The sequence below is a fragment of the Pelecanus crispus genome, chromosome 1 (assembly GCF_030463565.1).
Source record: "Pelecanus crispus isolate bPelCri1 chromosome 1, bPelCri1.pri, whole genome shotgun sequence".
Lineage (NCBI taxonomy): Eukaryota > Metazoa > Chordata > Aves > Pelecaniformes > Pelecanidae > Pelecanus > Pelecanus crispus.
The window spans coordinates 69,823,989-69,843,364 of NC_134643.1; the positions used below are offsets into that span (position 1 = coordinate 69,823,989).

At 41.9% G+C, this 19,376-nt stretch overlaps 2 protein-coding genes across 5 annotated transcripts in view; one reads left to right on the forward strand and one right to left on the reverse strand.

The window, feature by feature from the left end:
* Positions 1-19,376, reverse strand: part of RAD52 (RAD52 DNA repair protein) — a 99,319-nt gene that overhangs the window by 11,261 nt on the left and 68,682 nt on the right. Inside the window, exon 1 of one of the 2 annotated variants that reach the window (XM_009483741.2) lies at positions 5,390-5,415. The exons of the other annotated variant lie outside the window; for it this stretch is intronic. The gene's annotated coding sequence lies outside the window, so the exon portion shown is untranslated. Of the gene's footprint in view, positions 1-5,389; positions 5,416-19,376 lie in introns of those variants that run through there. 2 annotated transcript variants of the gene reach the window in all.
* Positions 17,993-19,376, forward strand: part of ERC1 (ELKS/RAB6-interacting/CAST family member 1) — a 296,882-nt gene continuing 295,498 nt past the window's right edge. For all 3 annotated transcript variants that reach the window (XM_075706947.1, XM_075706956.1, XM_075706964.1), the window contains exon 1: positions 17,993-18,771. In XM_075706947.1, the coding sequence (XP_075563062.1) occupies positions 18,103-18,771 (669 nt within the window). In that variant the 5' untranslated portion in view covers positions 17,993-18,102. The remainder of the gene's footprint in view (positions 18,772-19,376) is intronic.

Here is a 19,376-nt window from a genome sequence, read left to right on the forward strand (position 1 = left end):
AACATACAGAACCTGTAAGAATTTTAAGAAGTTGTACCGATAATTCAGTAGATGGCACCCTTTTCCAAGCCAGTATCCAACAACTACCCAGTATTGCATTACCACTCCACCCTGCTGCTGGAGAAGTGGTCTTGCTGAGAGCTTACACAACAGGCGTGCAAAGGAGCTGAGCAACACTTCTATACAAGCCCACAGAGGCAATCTTTTCTTGTATTTGCAGCAATGCTGAGTACAACTGGTAGTCTACCACTAAGGCTTTTGTATGCAATACAAATACGAGACAAGTCAATATACATACAAGACAGCTGGAGATGTCAAAACAGTTTGAGAAAGTCTAAAATCCTCAGCAGATGTTATTTGACAGTCAGTCAGAAGCTGGCTAGTATTATGCTTTTCCACTGTACTCCAGGTTCAGCACTTTTTAAAACAAGTTGTTTTTCTAAACAAGGAAGCCAAAGTTTACTGAGAACTTGGCAAACAATTTTCAGAAAAAGGATACTAGTTGTTCTGTTGGGAAGTATGAGCACTGGTAATTATGCTAGGTGTAGCTAAAATTTTCCATAATTTTGGTTGGCTATAATTATTCATCTCCGGTCCAATAGTTGTATGATCGTATAGTGTTTATACATTTGAATGTATTTCAATCAAAAGTACATTTGGTTTTGGAAGAGAGCATATAGAAATTAATATTACCAGGAGATACACTTGTGATTTAAGCAGGCTATTGCCCCTGTTAAGCAAAGAGTCCATTGCATCCTGAGGAAGACAATTAGAGAGAAGAAATAGTATCTGTGGTGAGTGGCAGAGGGAATCAAAGTTTGAACAATACTACTTCCCCCCACACACACGCTCTAAGCAGCCTAAATCAGATCTTAGTTATTATAAAGGCCCTGGGGAAAAAACAATGCACAAAATGTGCGTATTTGCCTACAGAGCCCTATTACCAGTTTGCCACAAATCTTTATGCACAATAGGTGGGTGGCATTTTGAAGTAAAATTGTTTTAAATGAAACCAGTATTAAGTCCTTTAAGTTTTTATATGGTGTGCCCCATTGTCAGTCTAAATTCTCTAAAAAGAGACACCTTTAATGACGCTCTGAATAAGAAGTGGGAATTGATTCTGGATGAGAACAAGAAAGTACAGAATTCTGCTAAAACCAGCTTCAAATCATACAGTTTTAATCCAACAGATCGGATGCCACTAGAGAATACTAGCAATACACTCCTTTGCAATAAGCAGTTTAAAAACATGTCAGTGGTTTGTAGTCAAATTATGTATTACTCTACAGCTTGTATGAAGGAGACAGATGATGCCAGTTTAGTTTCAGGCTTTGCCTGTAGGAACAGTTTGCTTTAGCTGTGGGCCTGGTTTAAACCAAATAATCTATTAGAGCAACGTGGTGTTTTTTTCCAATCCGGTGAAGTGCGGCACAGCAAAGCCCTATGTCTCAAAGCAATTATCAGAGCATTTCAAAGTGACAGAACTTCAATTTCAAAATTTTTAGAGTAGGAGTTTGGAAGACAGAAAAGTTAATTCTGCAAATGGAGTTATAAATCTACCTCAATACCAGAGCCAGGAGCGAGGGAAGGTAAGGCACTTCCATTTTTCAGTAGAATATTGTTTCCTCACCCCTCCTCTCCCCACAATGTTTTAACTCACATGAAACATTAATACTGAAGTAGATAATAAGCTATTGACTAGAGTACAGAAGAGCCTCAAACACCCTCCAGGGCCAAGACAGTGCTAGGAGACTGCCTGACTCATAAACCAGGGCTAAAAAAAGCTGTATTTTCAAACCATCTTTAAATACTAAAAATTAAAGTTCAAATATACTTGCTCTGCATGCAGGATGATAAAAGCAGTTTATCATCCGCTTAAAGACACCTAGGAATTATAATTTACTACCTCTGTGACTGTCACCATTATCTATTATTTACAGGGAATTATTTTCAGTATAGCTGGTAATGTTCTCAGAAAGTTTTCTTATCACTGAGAAAACACACACACAAGACTACAGCTGTTGCACTGTGCTCTAAAACATTACCTTGATAGACTAGAACAGGCAAAGGATCTTAACAGCTTTTACTACAACCATATTTTGGTCTTGTTTTTTTAAAAAAAGTCAGTAATACAAAAGCTTAAAATTTGAACAAATTAGGTATGCAATCAGAAAAATGGCTGTTTTAGGAAAATTGATATGAAATATTCATTTTCAACAACACTCTAGAAGTAGATACTTATTTGTATGGTAGTAGTGAACTGAGCAGCTGCTGAGAAAAATCTGGGTGTGTACACAAATTCCCACGTAGGAAAGAAGCAATCTTCTAGAACAGATAATCCTGAATTTAATCTGTTCAACTACTACTGTAGGTTACGGCAGCAACACCTTCAGCTTCCATGACAGCGTGCACATCACTTCTGATTTTCTAAATGAACACATCCTCACACACCCATCTACCCTACTGTCCACTACTCCAAAAAGAGATTTTGGTCCTAAATCACCTCTTCTCCTGCCATTTGCCCTGTCTTGACAAACTAGGTTTTTGAACCATGCACTGTGCCTTAATCTCGTGCAGGGAGTGTCAGTTCCCAGTTCTCTTCACATGTAAGATAGAAGCAGGCAGTTCTGTATCACTTTGAGATAGTTTGCATATCATGAATTGTGTAAGCGCCACAACTTGGGAAACCTTCAGCTAGAACACGGCTGTTTCAGGAAATTAATTGTTGCATCACACAATCTATAAGATACGACTTTAACATACTGTGCACTTTTAGAGAGCTTTTTATTCAACCTCTTCCTTCTTTATACAGTAAGCTTCCTTCATAGTGAAGCCTTAGTTTGCTGAGCAAAAACCTTTAACAGTCTTTTAGTAAATGCAATTCTACTGAGCCCACCAAGAGCAAAGAGCCATGCATGTAGCAATGAGTGATTTAGCAAGCACTAAAGATAATATCACATATTCAACCTGAGGTTCATATTGCTCTAACACAAAAAAAAAAAACCCAAAAAACTTCACAAATTGTGTATTTCTGTGGAGTATTCTCTCCTGTGGGAACTCCAAACTATAAGTTGATTAACCTGTTATGCAAAGGTTGCTTTATCCAACACTGAGCTGAAGAGTACATCTTTTAAGTATAAGATGTTCCTAATGAAGACAGGCCTGTGCTGTATCACAGTTTCAAAAGAGTGGAAAACAGATTACGAAATTGCTGTGGGAAAATTGCATACAATGTAACTCTTCAGTTTTGACTTCTGATAATATGTCTAGGCAAACAGACTTGATGACTTGTGAAAAATGAGGTAATGTTCTGTTAACTTCAACAGAAGAAAAAGATATTCGGTGTTGTATAGGTTAAACAATGAAATGCACAAGGAGGTCATGAGATTGGATGTCTTTTGTAGACTAAAGGTGGCCTCTGGTGCTTGCCAATACCATATCGATGCATCTTATTGGTACTGTTCAGGCCACGTTCTGTAGTAAAACCACCCCAGCAAGAGAATAAAAAGGTGTAATGTAGAAAGTTTGAGCTATCTGCGGTAGTTTAAATATATTTGCTTTCAAGGCATATAAATACCAATTTCTCCTCAGTTACAGCACATTTCAGATTTGACATAACTTCGAACAGTCCCACTTAGTTCAGTTGATTCTACGTATGTGGCTCCAAAAGCAAAACTTAACCCTTAGATTTATCAGGCAGTACTATGTTTACTTTTTGGCATATTTAGGATGATGATACCCTCCCTGCACAAAACAGAAAAGAGTAATTCTGGTTATATTTTTTACTGATTAACATTTTAATGAACACAGTGTAAAGCTCTTTCTTCCTTATCTTTATACAAGCTTGGCAGAGTAACAGTGCATTTGGGGGGGGGGGGGTGTTTCTGTTTAGAATGTTAGAATACGTCTATCATCTGATATGAAGCCTATCTGGTCAGTTCCTGCATTTTTGGAACACAGGATGAGAAACTCATCTCCTTACTCATTGTGCTGAGTTCTCTGTTGTAACAGCCTTTATACACTTGTCATGAATTCATTGAACATCACTGTATCTATTGAAAGTTGTTTTAAGATCCTAAATTCCAAATCTAATTCCAGTCCAAATAGGTTAGTTTAATGCATGTGTTGCTGTGGTTTAGACTGCATATTTTTCAAATTTTGCTGGTTACTCCTCCAAACATGTTCCTTCATAGCGGTGTTACGTGTAAATTACTTCTTTCCTACACAATTTTGTTCTGTTTAAAATTTCAGCACCCATTGTCACTTTGCCTTACAAAGGGCCTACAAAGTTTCATTAGTTAAAAAAGCATCCGTAGCACCTTATAAAACAGATCATTCCAAACAATTCTAAGTTTGAAATACATTTGTTCTCTAAGAATATAAATCCTATGTAATTTCTCGCATTACTTCATTTCTTTGCATTACTCCACAATTCTGTATAGAAAATGTTTCATTGAAGGGATTAGCCTTGATGATTATCCTTCACGAATAATCCTTCAATGATGTTATTAAAAAAAAAAAAAATTCCTGTAACAACAAACAATGAGCTAGGTTTGTAGTAAGAGGTGCTCTGTTTTATTGCACCAAGGGGTAGAACTGAAGGAAAAGAGAAACAACTTGTTTGGCATACCAGGTCTTTTCCAGGTGTGAAACAGTAACACCTCACAGTTACAAAACCAAAAAGTGAACAATCCACTCTTGAACTAGTTTCACATTTATAAAGATGGAGTAAAACAAAAGAGCTTGTTCCAGAGACCAGAACTGGCAGAAATATTACTCAAATATCATAAATTATTTATGTGGGTACTTCTTTCTAAAAGCCTGTCAGATTGATTTATAACCACATCATTTATATATATGCCACTTTAGTCATTGCAAGGAAAAGAGAGCAGGCTTTTTAACTCAAGAGTAATGGTTTGGGACTTAAAGAGAAAAGCAGCCTGTCCAATCGTAACTGTAGAAAGCCTGTAGTTTTGCCAAATGCAATTACTAGAAAAGAAATTAATCCAGGCTGGAATCTAAACCATCTGAACCCTGTAAGAGCTGTGGGAGATCTGTCAAACTGCAGATCATAAAAAAACCATTGTGATTACAGGCACCGATGATGCTTCTGGCAGCAAGACCATATTAAACTGACACACTAACTAAGTTACCAGGAAAAATATAAAGCTCTCAAGCTCTCTGTTTTTCTGTTTTGCTCCAGGTAGACACTGTTTATTTTTAAATGGAAAATCATTTACATTTGAAATTGACAGAACACTTCAGGCATGGGCAAGCCTCCCTCTATTTTCATCCTTCTGCTTTCTTAGCAATATAAAGTATCCCTTTTTTGGGATACTTTAGGCTTGACAGAAGAGCTTGTATGTTGTATATTATAGCATGCACTTACCTGCACTATATTATTCTTCAGAAATTAATTTAAAACGGATTCTGTGCTTCTACAGTTAAAAAAAGAAGTTCTACTTATTGGGACCTCAATGTATGTCAGCTATCGTAATTGTGAGAGGTCTGAACTGCTGTATTTATTGCAACAAGGTATTAATTTAAATAGCAATAATTTATATGTCAATAACTGTGTCATTCCTTGTGCAGTCTTACAGATCTATCCAATTTACTATAACCTCTCGCTTTAGCCTCCCCTGGGAATAATGGCTAAGGAAGTCAATGTTGGCTTTGGCTACTTACACCTTGAAATCGGAAAGAAAAAAAAAAAAAAAAACCAAACCAAACGATCTAGAAAGATTCCTGAGCAGGGCATTTGCTCTGTCTGCCTGGAGGGAGGCAGGGCTCGGTTACAGCAGGCTGGAAATCTTCTAAGGAAGGAGCATTTATCAGGGAAACCGGAGTGTGTCCAAGGTAAGCGTGGCTAGCAGCGGGGCCGAGTGTACCGGCTTTGGCGTTGCCTTTGCGGGGCTCCCAGCGAGGTTTTTTACCGGCGGAGCGTCGCGCTGCCTCCCGGAGCCGAAGCCCCCTCGCGGTCATGCGGGCGGGGCTGCGAACGCCGCCGGGGGGCTGGGGAGGGCCCCCCGTGGGGGGTGGCAGGAGGAGAGCCGCCCCCCCGCCGCGGCAGCGGGGGCACCCCAGAAGAAGCGGGCAGCAGCCCCCGGCCCGGCCCTACCGCCCAGGAGGCGCCGCCAACGGTTTCGCCGGGCGCGTGGGTCCCTGAGGAAGCTAACCGCTAACGGCTGCTCCTCGCGCGCCCTTCGCCCACCGGGTCGGTCCGCGGGAGGGGCCGGCTCCGCTCCCGCCTGCCGCCCCACCGCCGCCAGGAGAGGGCGGGGGGGAAAAGAGGGGAGCGCTTCCCGGCCCTGCGGCGGTGAGCCGCCGGCCGCAGTACCTGGGCCGAGGCGGGGGGGCCGCCTCCGTCCTCCAGCGGCAATTCGCGGTTCCCGCCCGGGGAGGAGGAGGAGGAGGAGGAGGAGGAAAACGGCGGGAGGGACTCCCGGAGCGGCCGCTACGGCACGGCAGAGGAGTCAAACTTCCTCCGCCCGCGCTCGGCGGTGACGCAGCGCCGGGGCTGCCGGAGGCCACGCCCACGCGCGGGGCGGGGAGAGGGAAACCCAGCGCGCGCCGTAGGCGGGGCGCCGCGCGGCCGTAGAAGGGCGGGGCTGCGGGGCGTCGCGCTTCGGCGGCGACAGGGGCGGGGCTTTGCATGTCTCGCGCCGGGGGCGCGGGAGGGAGCGGCGGAGCTCGCGCGCGGGAGGCGGCGGCCAGAGGAGGAGGAGGAGAAGAGCGGCGGGCGCGGAGCCCACCCGACCCGACCTGGCCGGGGCGCCGCCGCCGCCGCCCGCTGCTGCCGTCGCGCCCCCCCTGCCCGCGGGCTGACAGGCAGGTGAGGGGCCTCGCTCGGCGCGGGGGGTCGGCGCGGGGGGGGCGGGTGGGAATTAACGTTTTTTACCGGCCGCTGGGGGGAGCCAGGGGCGGGGCGGGGCCTGCGGGAGCCGGTAGCTGCGGGCAGTCGCCGGGCTGGGCAGGGGCTGCGGCGGCGGCGGGGCAGGGGGCAGGCGGCGGCGGGGCCTGTCGCCGGGAAGCTGCCGCTCAGGTGGGTCCGGGTCCGGCGGCGGCTCCGCCGAGGGCTGCGTGTCCGGTCGGCCGGCCGGAGAGGGGGGGCGCCCGGGCGCGGCCGGGGGAGGCGGCCGGGGGGGGTGCGGGGCCTCGCCCCTGCCGGGCCCCGCGCACGCTGTCAGCGCCCGGGGGCTGGGCGGCCGCAGCCCGGCCCCGGCCGCCCCGCGGGGACCGCGGCGGGGACGGGCCACATCGCCCTGCCCGCCGCCGCCTCCTCCCCCGCGGCAGGCGAGCGGGCCCGCGTCCTGCCGGGCATTGCTCATGGTGGTGGCGGTGCGCCGGGGCGGGCTGCTGCTGGGCGCCGGGTGGGGTTTGGGGCTCCTCGTACTGTAGGTCCTTCGTGCTCTTCCCACTCGCGTTCCGGATTGCATTTTTCGCCCCTACTTATTTAGTCTGTCCTTGGGAGGCGCACGCTTTTATTGTCTTAGTCACATCATCTGAGGCAATGGTGTCTTTCTACCTAGTCCTTGCAGCGTCGTTGGATTTTTTCTTTTTTTTTTTCACTTTTTCCCTCTGAATGCTGAATGGTCGCATTTCATTTATTTTATTACATCTACCACAAAGTAAGCGTCAGCTGACACCATTCTTTGTTTCTGAATCTGCTGCCATCCTGAAGCATGTGTCAGGAATTGCTGTCTTTCCACATCTGTCTCGTTTGTAACGTGAACTCTAAATCTTAGTTATGAAGTATACAATTTATTTGACGTGGAATGTTGTACGCACGCTGGAGGTTCACGTTATGGTTCGTGCCGACATGGCGTGAAATGGTTTAAAGTGAAACCCTAATGGAAATGGGAGAGATTAGGAAACATGAAGAAAAGATATAAAGGAATGTCTTTGGAGGTGGCGGTGGGGAAAGCAGCACAGAAGCCAAGAGAATGAAAGCAAAGGGATAGAAATAGAATTGGTCTGAAGAACAATGCATGTTTAACATTTTAACAGAGCTCATTTTGGGGGGCACATTGATGTATGTGGGGTGGTTGTAGCTAGATAGTATGTTACCTCAAATCCAACAGGCTATAACCAAAAAAAAGTTGCCTGGTTTGGCTGCGGGGTTGTAATTCTTAAACAATGGCCAACCCGGCTAGGACGTCTACAGCAAAAACCTCCACCAGCTGCCTGCCCTCCTTTTCTCCTGGAGGTTACTGCATCTATAGCCGTAGGTGGCTGAACATACGTCTCCTCCTGAGCTACTGCGATCTACAGCCTGACGTATTACTGTATTTTGTGTTGAAAACTGCAGCGGCTCAGATGTGTGCCCCAATTCGGGGTCACTTATGAGTCAGCACCCTTACAGCCATATCAAATAAAATTAGAAGAGAAAAATCACCACCTTGCCCATGCTAGTATGAGCACCGTCAGTAGTAGAGTAGTTTGATTTTTTCTTTTTTTTCCCCAGTAATGAAATATATGGACTAAACCACTAGTTATTTAGTAACTGAGACAGCTGTACTGAGTGTAGTTCAGTTCTGGAAGCATAGTTCAGAACTTTGTCACAGAACAGCAGTTTTCTGAATAGTCAAGTATATGGCTTTACTATATCATCCAGAAATTTGGAATTGTCTGAATCTATCAAGCTGCAAGAGGGGCTGCAGCTAGAAAAAGTTTGGGATCTGCTGAGTAAAATGTGATTTTATCATAGTATTTGATATAATTTGAACTTTCTCACATTTTCTGGGAAACTAATTCAGCTGTAATTAAATCACTGTAAGGATGTTAGCAGGTTTTCTTCAGTTTGCGTTTCTGCTACCTGGGCTATATTAAAGCATCGTGTTTTTCTTAAGTCTTTGATCCTGTCGCAAGCTTTTATGAGATTCTGTTTGCATAACTTTTCATCGCTAATATCTGGCTAAATGGCCTGACTGGCAAAAAAAGCAGGTTTGGTATTTACATGGCCTGTACCTTTTTGTTGAATTGCAAATCTTGGTCATGAAAGAAACCTCAGTTGGTTTTTTTTTTTTTTTTTTCTGAATCTGCTACTTTCTCAGTTCCTGGTTGCAGTTATCTGTGTTGCTGTATGAATAGAAATATTTCACCACGCTATTGTAACCAGTGCATGAGTCCCAGAATAATTCCTTATTCTGTGAAGCAGGATACTCTCCCATTGTTATCCCTCCTTCCCTCACCTCTCCCTATTTTCCAGCCTGTTCCCCCAAAAGCCTCTCTTGTGCAAGAGGTTTGTTACAACACTTACCTGGCTAAGCCACCTGAAAATAGTAGTACGTTTAGAAGGTCTGGCTTGTTTTATCTGGTTATGGTATGCTCAGAAACATATGAATGGATGCATGTATGCAGCTCTTTAAATAATCAGACCGATTGCTAGAATTAAGAAACAATAATACGTGTTCTTGAACCTTGCTGGCTACCCTGCTGTAAGAGCACTCTGGGTGATGAGGAGTCTATCGATTACTGCCTGTTTAAGCCAAGAGTTTAACTCCGTGGCATGCAGTGGGCTGCCGTATGGCAGTGGTAGAGCATGAGATCCTAGAAAATCCAATGCTGATTTAGGAAAAGTAAGGTTTTCTCGTATGTGGGTTGTGTCAATATTGTTAACAAAACTTTGTTGTCAGGGTGAGATTATGATGGAAATTCTGTAGATGGAGCATGCTTTGCTTGGCACAGTGATGTTACCCGTGGTGACTTTAGGCTAGCTGTCTATGCACATTCACTAGTGCTTCTAGGTACTGCTGGGCTTTTGAAGTGTCTTTATCACTTTTAGCATTTTGTTTCCACTATTGGGAAGTTGGTGGTTGGTTGCATACCACCTGGGGGGAAGAGAGAAACAACTATGCATACAAACACACAGTATTTACCGACTGTATACTCTAAAAATCAGGCTAGAAACTCTTTAGCTATACAGTGACGGAAGATGAACGATCACAGGTCTTCAATTTTCTAGGTAATTAGAAGGGTGAGAGTTACTTTAATCAGTTCATCACTAGGAATGTTCTGACTCCTGTTGCTTTTTGTGTTTTGGACTTTTTTAAAAAGAAGAGAGACACATGATAATTTTTGTTGTTTACCTCATATCTGCTTTAAATTTAGACATTTATAATTAGCTGCCAGTCATCGCACAAAACAAATCCTGATGCACCTATCCAGCCTGCTTACACGTGTCGGTGTTAAGAATGTAGGGCAGGGAGGGACTCTGTTGGTCACTGGGTCCAGTTCCTGGAAAATCCAGACAAGAGCCAGCAGTTGAGAATGGTCCACAACATATCTGCACCATGTGCTAATGATCATGTAACAAATTCAATGCTGCCAGTGAAATATTTAAAGCTACAGGAGAGAATAGGTGCTGGAACAATGTCCAAGACTTCTGCCATACCTGGGAAGCCTTTAAGTGTGATGTCCAGATAGCATTAAGAATTATGTGCCCCAGTCTCTCAAGGAAGGCAGAAAAATTTCTATTGGTACACAGCAACCTGGCAAAGGGAAGGAACTTGCTTGTACACCCAAATTTAGCGACCAGGTTAACTCTTAGTATACTGTGAGCAGAACCCCTTTAGTCTGACAAGTGAGATGAGGTAAGGCTCACTATCAATAGCACCTGATGTTCTGCCTCGAGTTGAGGCCGACCTCTAGAGCTTTAGGAAAAAAATCCTTATAAGCAAGTGGTGTATCATAAAGAGTATATAAATATGAGTAAATAAAGATTTAGTTGAAATACATGTATTTTTATAATAATAGTGAGCCTTTTTCTTTTTGTGGTCTCATTTTTTGGGAAAGAAGATATAAAGGAATGAAGCCACGGTGGTGAAAGTATACCCTTTATGCTGATATCAAGACTTACGGGAATTTTAAGAAACAAAACCTGATGTCAGTTAAAACTGCTTTTGCAAAGAAGCTGCTATAGAGTAGAACATATTCTGTTGTCTTATGGCTTCCTTGTGGATTAAGGAGATCTCATGAAAGGAAATGTATTCTTGCTGGAGACAAATTAACTAGGAAGCTGATGAATATTTCTGGCTCTTGTTTAGAGGCTCGTGGGTAGTGTGTTCTGGATGGGATATATTGTAGGAATGGGAGAGAAGAATGGGAAGCAGAATGGTGTCTAAAAAGGGGAGATAATCAGGATGTTTCGATGTTCTGTGGTGATTTAAAGTGTATGTGTACCATTTACGCTAACCTTTCGAATTTAAAAAGTATGTAACAGGGCTGTCAATTTATGTTTAGAAAAAAACCACTCCTTTGACAAATGACTTCTGGGTTTTTCCTCAAAATGTTAGGGTGAGGGTTGATGGCCTACCTTTTACAAAACATGGTTTTTAGTATGTCAAAGTCACCTAAAGATTTTCACTTATTCTTGAGATATTTTTCTGGGAAGATTTCTCTGGCTGTGTATATGGGGTGAATGTATCAATTCCCATCTTCTCGTGTTTGGTGAGACAGAACAAAGGCACTGTTGCTTTCAGTGAACATGGCAGATGTGCAAGTAGGTGAACTTACTTTTGGGGGGGAAAAAAGAATCAAACCAATCCCCCCCACCCCCAAACAAATAAAAACCCAAACCAACTTATAAAAAGGATTGACCATAAACAGGTGCCAGTGCTTGGGCATCTATTCATGTGCTATCTAGGAATGAGAATCAATCGTAATACGAACAGTTATTTTTTTGTCTTCTTTCTTTCTTAATTTCATTCATCCCTTTTGCTTTCTTGCTGTCAAGGCCATGAGGATAAGACTATTTTGGTATGGATAAACAACCCTGAATTCCATGGGTTCAATGCCTTGTGTCCAGCATTGGCTGGCTTGCAAACAATTTCCCAAGTAAAATTTCTTCTGCCCTTTCTGTGCGTAGTAGCCATTAATTTAAAATGAAAAGTAGTGAGCTTTCTTACCTTCCAAAACTAGTTAAACCTAAAATCTACAATATAGTCCTAAGACAGATGCTTCACATTTTTTATATAAATTAATATAGCAACCATAGCTTTTGTAATTGTGGTGTGCACCAGAAAGTAACAGGAATTCAGTTTTTCTCTTGGTCTTGGTTAACACACCTCTAAGTTGTTGTGAATCTTGTCTATCATACCCACTATTTGAATTCCGGGGTAAAGATATCTGGCAGGGCTTTACTGGAATATAAGCTGTTCCTTTTTTTGGAATTCCATCTTTCCTCCCCTCCCTCCCCTCTCCATTCTGGAGTCCAGGTCCCACTGTATAATCTAGTTGTACTTATTTGCAATTAACTTGGGTGTGAATTATGAAAATGTGAACAATTGCTACCTCTGTTAATGAAGTCTAATGTGTCTGCTACAGTGCTTTATCGGATTAAGATGGCTCTTATAAAGGCTGACTTTTCTGTTGCTATTATACAACTGACATTTAAAGCTTTCCTTGTGCAGACAGGAGTCAGTGCTACAGTAAAGTTCAGTCTTCTGGAAGCTGGGTGTATGGCTGCCATGATGCTGATGGGAGGCACTAGGGGGGTCACAGTGCTGCGAGATGTGCGTGCCTGCCTAGTTCGTGATCAAACTGCCCCGTTCCTGACTGTCAGGCAGTGACACTAGCAAGGGGTTGACTCCGTAAATGTTGCTGGCTGTCAGTCCTGAACAGAAACTGCAGAAAAGAAATTCAGAGGAAACGTTACTTGCTGAAGGCTGTACAAGTTATTCCAAAACTCTTTTTGTTGTAACAAATGTAAGCAGGGATTTTCCTGTATTTCTGCAGTACGTTTTTCTTATTGGGTTTGGTTACTTAGCTAGTTGTAGTTACTGTGGTATTAGTGTTTGTCCTGGAGTAGGGGGAGATATGAAAGGCATCATATATTTATATGACAGAGAGATACTCCAGAGGTTAACAAAACTTTGTGTTGATACATCTTCTGTTTTCTGTCAGCTGTAGCCAGGAATTTTCTGCTTTCTGAGCCATTGGTTCACGTAAAATAGTAGATGCAGGGGCCGAGTGTGACAGTGTTGGTAAATACATCTCATTTTATTGGATCCTTTACCCTGAAGTTGATGTTAATGTGATCCCTCCAGAATTTCTAACATTTCTACTATGCCTGAATACAACTCTTCCATTGAAAACCCCCAGGTCTTTTGACAAGACTAGTGTACCTATTCCTACCCTCTCTCACTTCATACATGCCTTACAGGTAAATCTGCATGAAGTTGTGCAGGTTGCATTTTACTATTCTTTCAGCATGCTAGGTTCTGATGGCAGGAGTTACCAGCTTTCATGCTGCTTTGAATTAGCATTTTCATTGATGTATGGTTCTGGATATCGCTGTATTTCTTGGAGCGGTAGCTGCTTTGCTGTTTTGAAGGCGGCTTGATTCTCCATTGCTTTTCACTGGCTATGACTAGGCTATTGTAATGAAACAGATTCATTTTAGTTGCCACAAGTTGCACTGTAGTACATTGAAATATTTACTGTCAGATTATAAACTTTTTTCACAGTTCATGGTGTCTGTCTCTGAGTGTTTCTGGACAGTTACCTGTGATCTTAGAAGATATTTTTCTTAGCTGGCACTTCAGGCAGGATGTACTGTTAGCTATCTTACCATTTTCATACAGAAAATGTGTTCATAACTGTCCTTTTTTCCAACCTTTTTCTACAATATTGTGTAATTCTCATCTATTCTTTTTATGCTTCTGATAGTCCTTCTTTCAAGCTTTTTCATAATCACTAGATAGCATTTTCAACTAATACTAAAGAAGGTCGATCATATGTCTCTGTACTTGCAAAGCTGCTCTGTCAATCTCTAGATATCTATATAAAATTTTTACTTTGGCTGATGTTAATTTTGGGGGATTTTTTTATTTAGCTTGCAGATAGGATGATCTTTGGAAGTTTTTGTTCTCTTAGTGAACAGTGAACAAGAGAGTTTCATTTCACAAATGTAAAGGTGTGCAAGCTATCTTGAGGAAAAATGGTTTAGCGCTGGCTTCAGTGGTTTTGGTTTTTTAAACACTTGCCGTTTATAGTCTCTTTCTCTGTAATCTTAGGTAAGGGTTCCTGTATTGGCAGAAAGGACCAGAGGCTTTTGAAACCTACAGGAGATTTTGCAACGGAAAAATGGTCAATACATTCATGTCACAGTTGGACAGTGTTTCTTGTGGTTACCACCATCCTGTAAGGTTAAGGGATGATTTATTTGTGACTAAATTTAGAGTCACAGTAGAAGAGGAAAAAAGTAAGAGTGCTGCATGTTGGCCTCATGGAAGACAAGAGACCATACTTCGGAGACTCCTAGTAAAATGCTAGTGTGGGTCAGAATATTGAAAAACTTTTCTGGTTATGTTGCTGTCTGAAAGCAATCTTCCATGTAATTTTGCTTGGACTCCTGGAGGAACCTAGAACTCTTTCTTTTTCTTGATCAATTGGTATTGCAAATGAGAAAAGGCGTTTTGTCACTTCCTTCACTTTGCTGTTTCCAGGATGAAAGATGTTTTTCTTAGTGTGAATTGTCTTAATATCTACTTCTGCTTATGGATTCCTAATAGCGACAAAGTGAAATGGCTGGTGATAAACGCTACTAGAAAAAAATATATATTAAAAAAAAGGGGGTTAAGATTTGTTGTGTAACATGTTTTGTGGGGTTTATTTGTTTGTTTGGGTTTTTTTTCCTCTTGAACCATGACAAATGTCTGTGTCAGTGAAAATACTGAAACATGGTTGGAAGGGTGTATTTAGTTAATATTTGGAATAGTCATAGTTGTCAAGTCTAACAGTGGTGTAATGAAAGTTCTCATTTCAAGAGAAATACTGGAGGGTCACATCTGCTCATTTCCAAAGACACTTTATTTTCTTAATCTACTGCTTTTGTTTGGTTTAGCTTTTGAAAAGTGAGTGCAGTGTAATGTGTGGCGATGATGGCAGCGATGTCAGAGTTCTCCCTGAGTTTCACATGTGCCCGCTCCGGGAATCCTTTCTGTAACCCTAATCAACAGCTAATTGTAGCAGTTGGCTTTCATAGCTTGAATTATTTGATTTTTCTGTTGTAACAGAGGGGATGGTGCCTACCTGTGAAACAAAGCTTAGAGTTGAATTAGCATAGGACTGGTGTTTCCATTTAAGGTGGACAAGAGCTAACCTGCCTGCCCAGTATATTAGAAGATGGCTACTGCACAGCACCTGCTGTGGTACCAGCTCCTTTCAGCTGCCTGGGAAGCTACTTTGCTGTCAAGGACATCAGCTTTGAAAAGCTATTAATAGTTTAACAAAACGTTTGCTAAAGCAAAGAGAAAGCAATTCCGTGAGTTTTCCATTTTGGGGGTGATTAACTCATTAGAAATGATCTAAAATCTTTTGTGTGTTTCTTGTGGGTTGTTAAGCTCTTTACTAGGTGATACTTATGCATGCAACAGTAATGTACTTCTAGCAACATTTAAACTTAATGTTTTTGGGAGAAAGTGGTTTAATTCAAACGCACAGAATAAAACATGTCTAATCTTCTGGTTCAAGTTAAACTCACTGGAAGCTGCTAAGTGAATGAGTGTTTGCACTGATTTACTGTGGTGTGAGCTACTAGGAAATGAATTAAGTGCTGTGATCTGGATTAATTTTCAAGAGAATCCTTGTGAGTACAAGCTCCGAGTTGAATGTACTTTATGTAGAGTCTAAGAAATCATATTTGACTTGAGTGCTCAACTGGTGTCACAGCAGCATTTTTAGCATTTTGATATGTCAAACAGTGAGATTAGTCTGAAATAGCTTTTCTATTTGGAAGAAGTGTTTTTCTTTCAGATCCGGGGTACAGTGTCTTACTTATTGAAGAAACTCCAGTGGTACACTGTAGACTTTGTTACATAGTTTATATTTCTCTACTGTTTTGTATAAGGATGTGTGGCTGAAATAGAAGAAATGTCTTATCTGTAACTTGTATTAAAAAAACCCAACCCTGTAGGTGGTGTTTTGGTAGCTAACTTCAATTATTAATGCCACTGGCTATCTGTCCTTGGCCTATTTTCCTTTGCGTATGTGTTTAAAATATTCTGTAGCAATATTGTTGCTAGCTTTGATTGTAATTTAAAAACAAAGATAAAGCTTGAGAAAGAGTGAGCACTTGAACTTCTTGAGGGCTGCTCACAAACCAGTACCAGCTTCCATAAGCTTTGTAAAATTACTCATGCTATTGTATCTTCTATGAAATAGTGTTAAAACAAAAAAATGCTGGCTTCCTCTGTTTTCCGTTACCAAGTTTTCCATTTAAAACTTAGGGTTAAACTAAACATTTTAAAACTATTTCTTGTTGTATCCTTTCCTATACTAACTTGTTTCTGAAAGGAAAAATTTATCTTTTCTTCATCAGGCTGTTATTTTTTTTTCTTTCTACCCTTTTCCAGTATTTTTTGCAATATTTTTTCCAATATTTTTTTTTGTCTCCTTCCCTCCACTCAGTTTTACTATTTCTACAATTTCTTATGTAAGTGTATTCCTCTTTTAAGCCTAATCATTAACCTGCTTGCCCAATTATTATCTCACAAACATGCCTTCAGCTATAGGCTTTGTAAAAATTGATTCCTAATATCTGGCAAACCTAACTTCCGATCAGAAGGTGAGGCTAGATGAAAGCTGGTGTGAAAGGAAAGATGATGGGATATATAAGATGCTGCTGCTCTTTGGACACTATGTATTCTTTCATCTAATGGGGAGAGGTCAGACCAGGAATGTTTCAGTGTTCTAGTTTTGATTTCAGTTGAGCCCAACAGTGACTTGAAATAGTTTACACTGGAAAAAAATAGGAAAAAAAGTGAGACCTGTATAGTGGGAGTAGTTCTACAGTGCAGTAGTTCAGTCACAAGAGTGGATTTCATCCCTGTTTCTTGCTCCTGTACTAGATCGTGACTACTAACAGTGGTCTCAGCCCAGTGCTCCTGTACTAGAGACCTACATGCTAGCACTTGTAGAACAGCATAATGTATGGTGCAAAAATAAGGAATTCTATTGCATATGCTGCCAGAGTCCATGTTTAAAGAAAAAGGAGAGGGGAGGAGGAACTGCAGCATGATGATGTCATACTGTTCTATGTTTTGAGAGATCCCTGCTGTTGGAATGATTAATGGAGTTAATCTGAGCTGGTTAATGAGAAGTATGTTTTGGTGGAAATCTTTGCTTAGCCTGAACAAAGATTTAAGTCATGTTTAGGTCTGAATCCCAGTTTGAGAGAAAAAAAGAGACTGGAACCAGTTTTCACTGCAGGTGTGATTCTCTTGTTCCTCTTAACCTCCCTGGTCCCATTGCTGTGTGATTGCTATTCTTTCGGAGTTGTAGCTATACTTGCTTAAGCGTTGTGGTCAGTAATGATTTCATGATTCTTCTTAGTTTCAGTTCTGATTTCTGAGTGTGGAGGAGGGCTGAAAGCAACACTAAAGGGACCTGCTAGTTGATTTGAGATCATGATCAGAATGATTTCAGTCCATCTTACCTTCCCATTTGCAGGATTATTTTCACAGCAACAGGGTTTAGAAGCTGTCCTAATGAAGCTAGCAGTGCTTGAAGGAGAAAAAATACTACTGAATGGGCTTTAAATTTTGGTTGTCTCTCTTACTCAGAAAGGTAACAGGTAAAGAATTAGGGCCAGTTAGAAAGAGGAAGAAAAAGTTAGACTACTTTTGTAGAGTTCAGGTCATGACTGACAAAATTATGGTTTAGCAATTGATGGGTTCTTTGTTTCCTCTCTCTCTCTTTACTGTGATAATATAAGAACGGAAAAGCAAGAATAGAAGTTCCTTTTTGAGTTTAAATATTAGGTTTTAAATAAAAGATCGCTTTTTTGTGAGTGGGAATGAAAAGATGGTGGAGAAGTGTAAAGGTAGCAGACTACACTTTATTCGAACATGGGACAAAATATTTTGTGATAAACTAGGTATTAAATATGTTATTTTTATCAACACAGTTTTTAACATGTTATTTTTATTGATACAGATATGGTCCTGAACATTGTGAGCACGTGACTTCAAAGATGGACAACTGGGTCTGTTATAAGTTGTGATTGGCCTTAAGCTGACTTAAAACCGCTGAAGAACTTAACAGGATTTCTCTTATTCCTGATTTATGCCTATCTAATTGCCTCACACCACCAGCTTAATCATGTATGGAAGTGCTCGGTCAGTTGGTAAGGTTGAGCCAAGCAACCAGAGTCCAGGGCGTTCACCAAGGCTGCCACGGTCACCACGCTTGGGCCATCGTCGAACCAACAGCACAGGAGGCAGTTCTGGAAGTAGTACTGGGGGTGGCAGTGGGAAAACCCTTTCTATGGAAAATATTCAGTCCTTAAATGCTGCCTATGCTACGTCTGGCCCTATGTATCTAAGTGACCATGAGAATGTGGGTGCAGACACCCCAAAGAGCACCATGACTTTGGGCCGATCTGGGGGGCGGCTGCCTTACGGTGTTAGGATGACTGCAATGGGTAGCAGCCCTAACATTGCCAGTAGTGGAGTTGCCAGTGATACTATTGCATTTGGAGAGCACCATCTCCCTCCAGTGAGTATGGCATCCACCGTGCCTCACTCACTCCGCCAGGCCAGGGATAACACAATAATGGATCTGCAGACACAACTCAAAGAAGTGTTAAGGGAGAATGATCTGCTTCGCAAGGATGTGGAGGTGAAAGAAAGCAAGCTGAGTTCTTCCATGAACAGTATCAAGACCTTTTGGAGTCCTGAGCTAAAAAAGGAGAGAGCTCTGAGGAAGGATGAAGCTTCAAAAATCACCATTTGGAAGGAACAATATAGAGTTTTGCAAGAAGAAAACCAGGTTTGTCATCTAATGTCACTGTTGTGTTAGTGCAGTAGCATGATTAAATGAGTTTAATAAACTTGCATGTCACATTTAACCAGCTAAATTACATTGGTGCTTTTCCCAAGGTAATTGGTGTGAATAAGATGTGTTTTCAACTTGCAAGCCTCTTAAATGTTTCTTGTCAGACTTGTAAGCTACCTGTTGAGTGCTCGTTTCTTCTGTGGCGTGTGGTTTTTTTCATAGGACTGATGCTAACCAGTTGGTTTCCCTTTGGAAGTATTTTACCCTGATCATAATTAATATATCTACAGTGCTTACCTCTTGAAGCATTCTCTGAGGTGCAGAATGTACTAACTGCTGACCCCAAATACAGCTTAACTGTTGCTGAATGTTGACAGATTGCCAGTAAAACAAAGTTCATGTTACACTGGTCTTGTTTTAGAGCTCCGGTTAAAACCTCCAGACCTGCAGCTTCCACAAACAGATATAAATTGTGTTCTTGGCTATGTTTAAGTAACACTGTTTAATACCTGCTCATCTATTCTTTTGTCATAAGCTGTGCATATCTTGTTATGCAACTCTCGTAAAGCACCCTGCAGTTTTTTTGTAGTGGTCTGGCT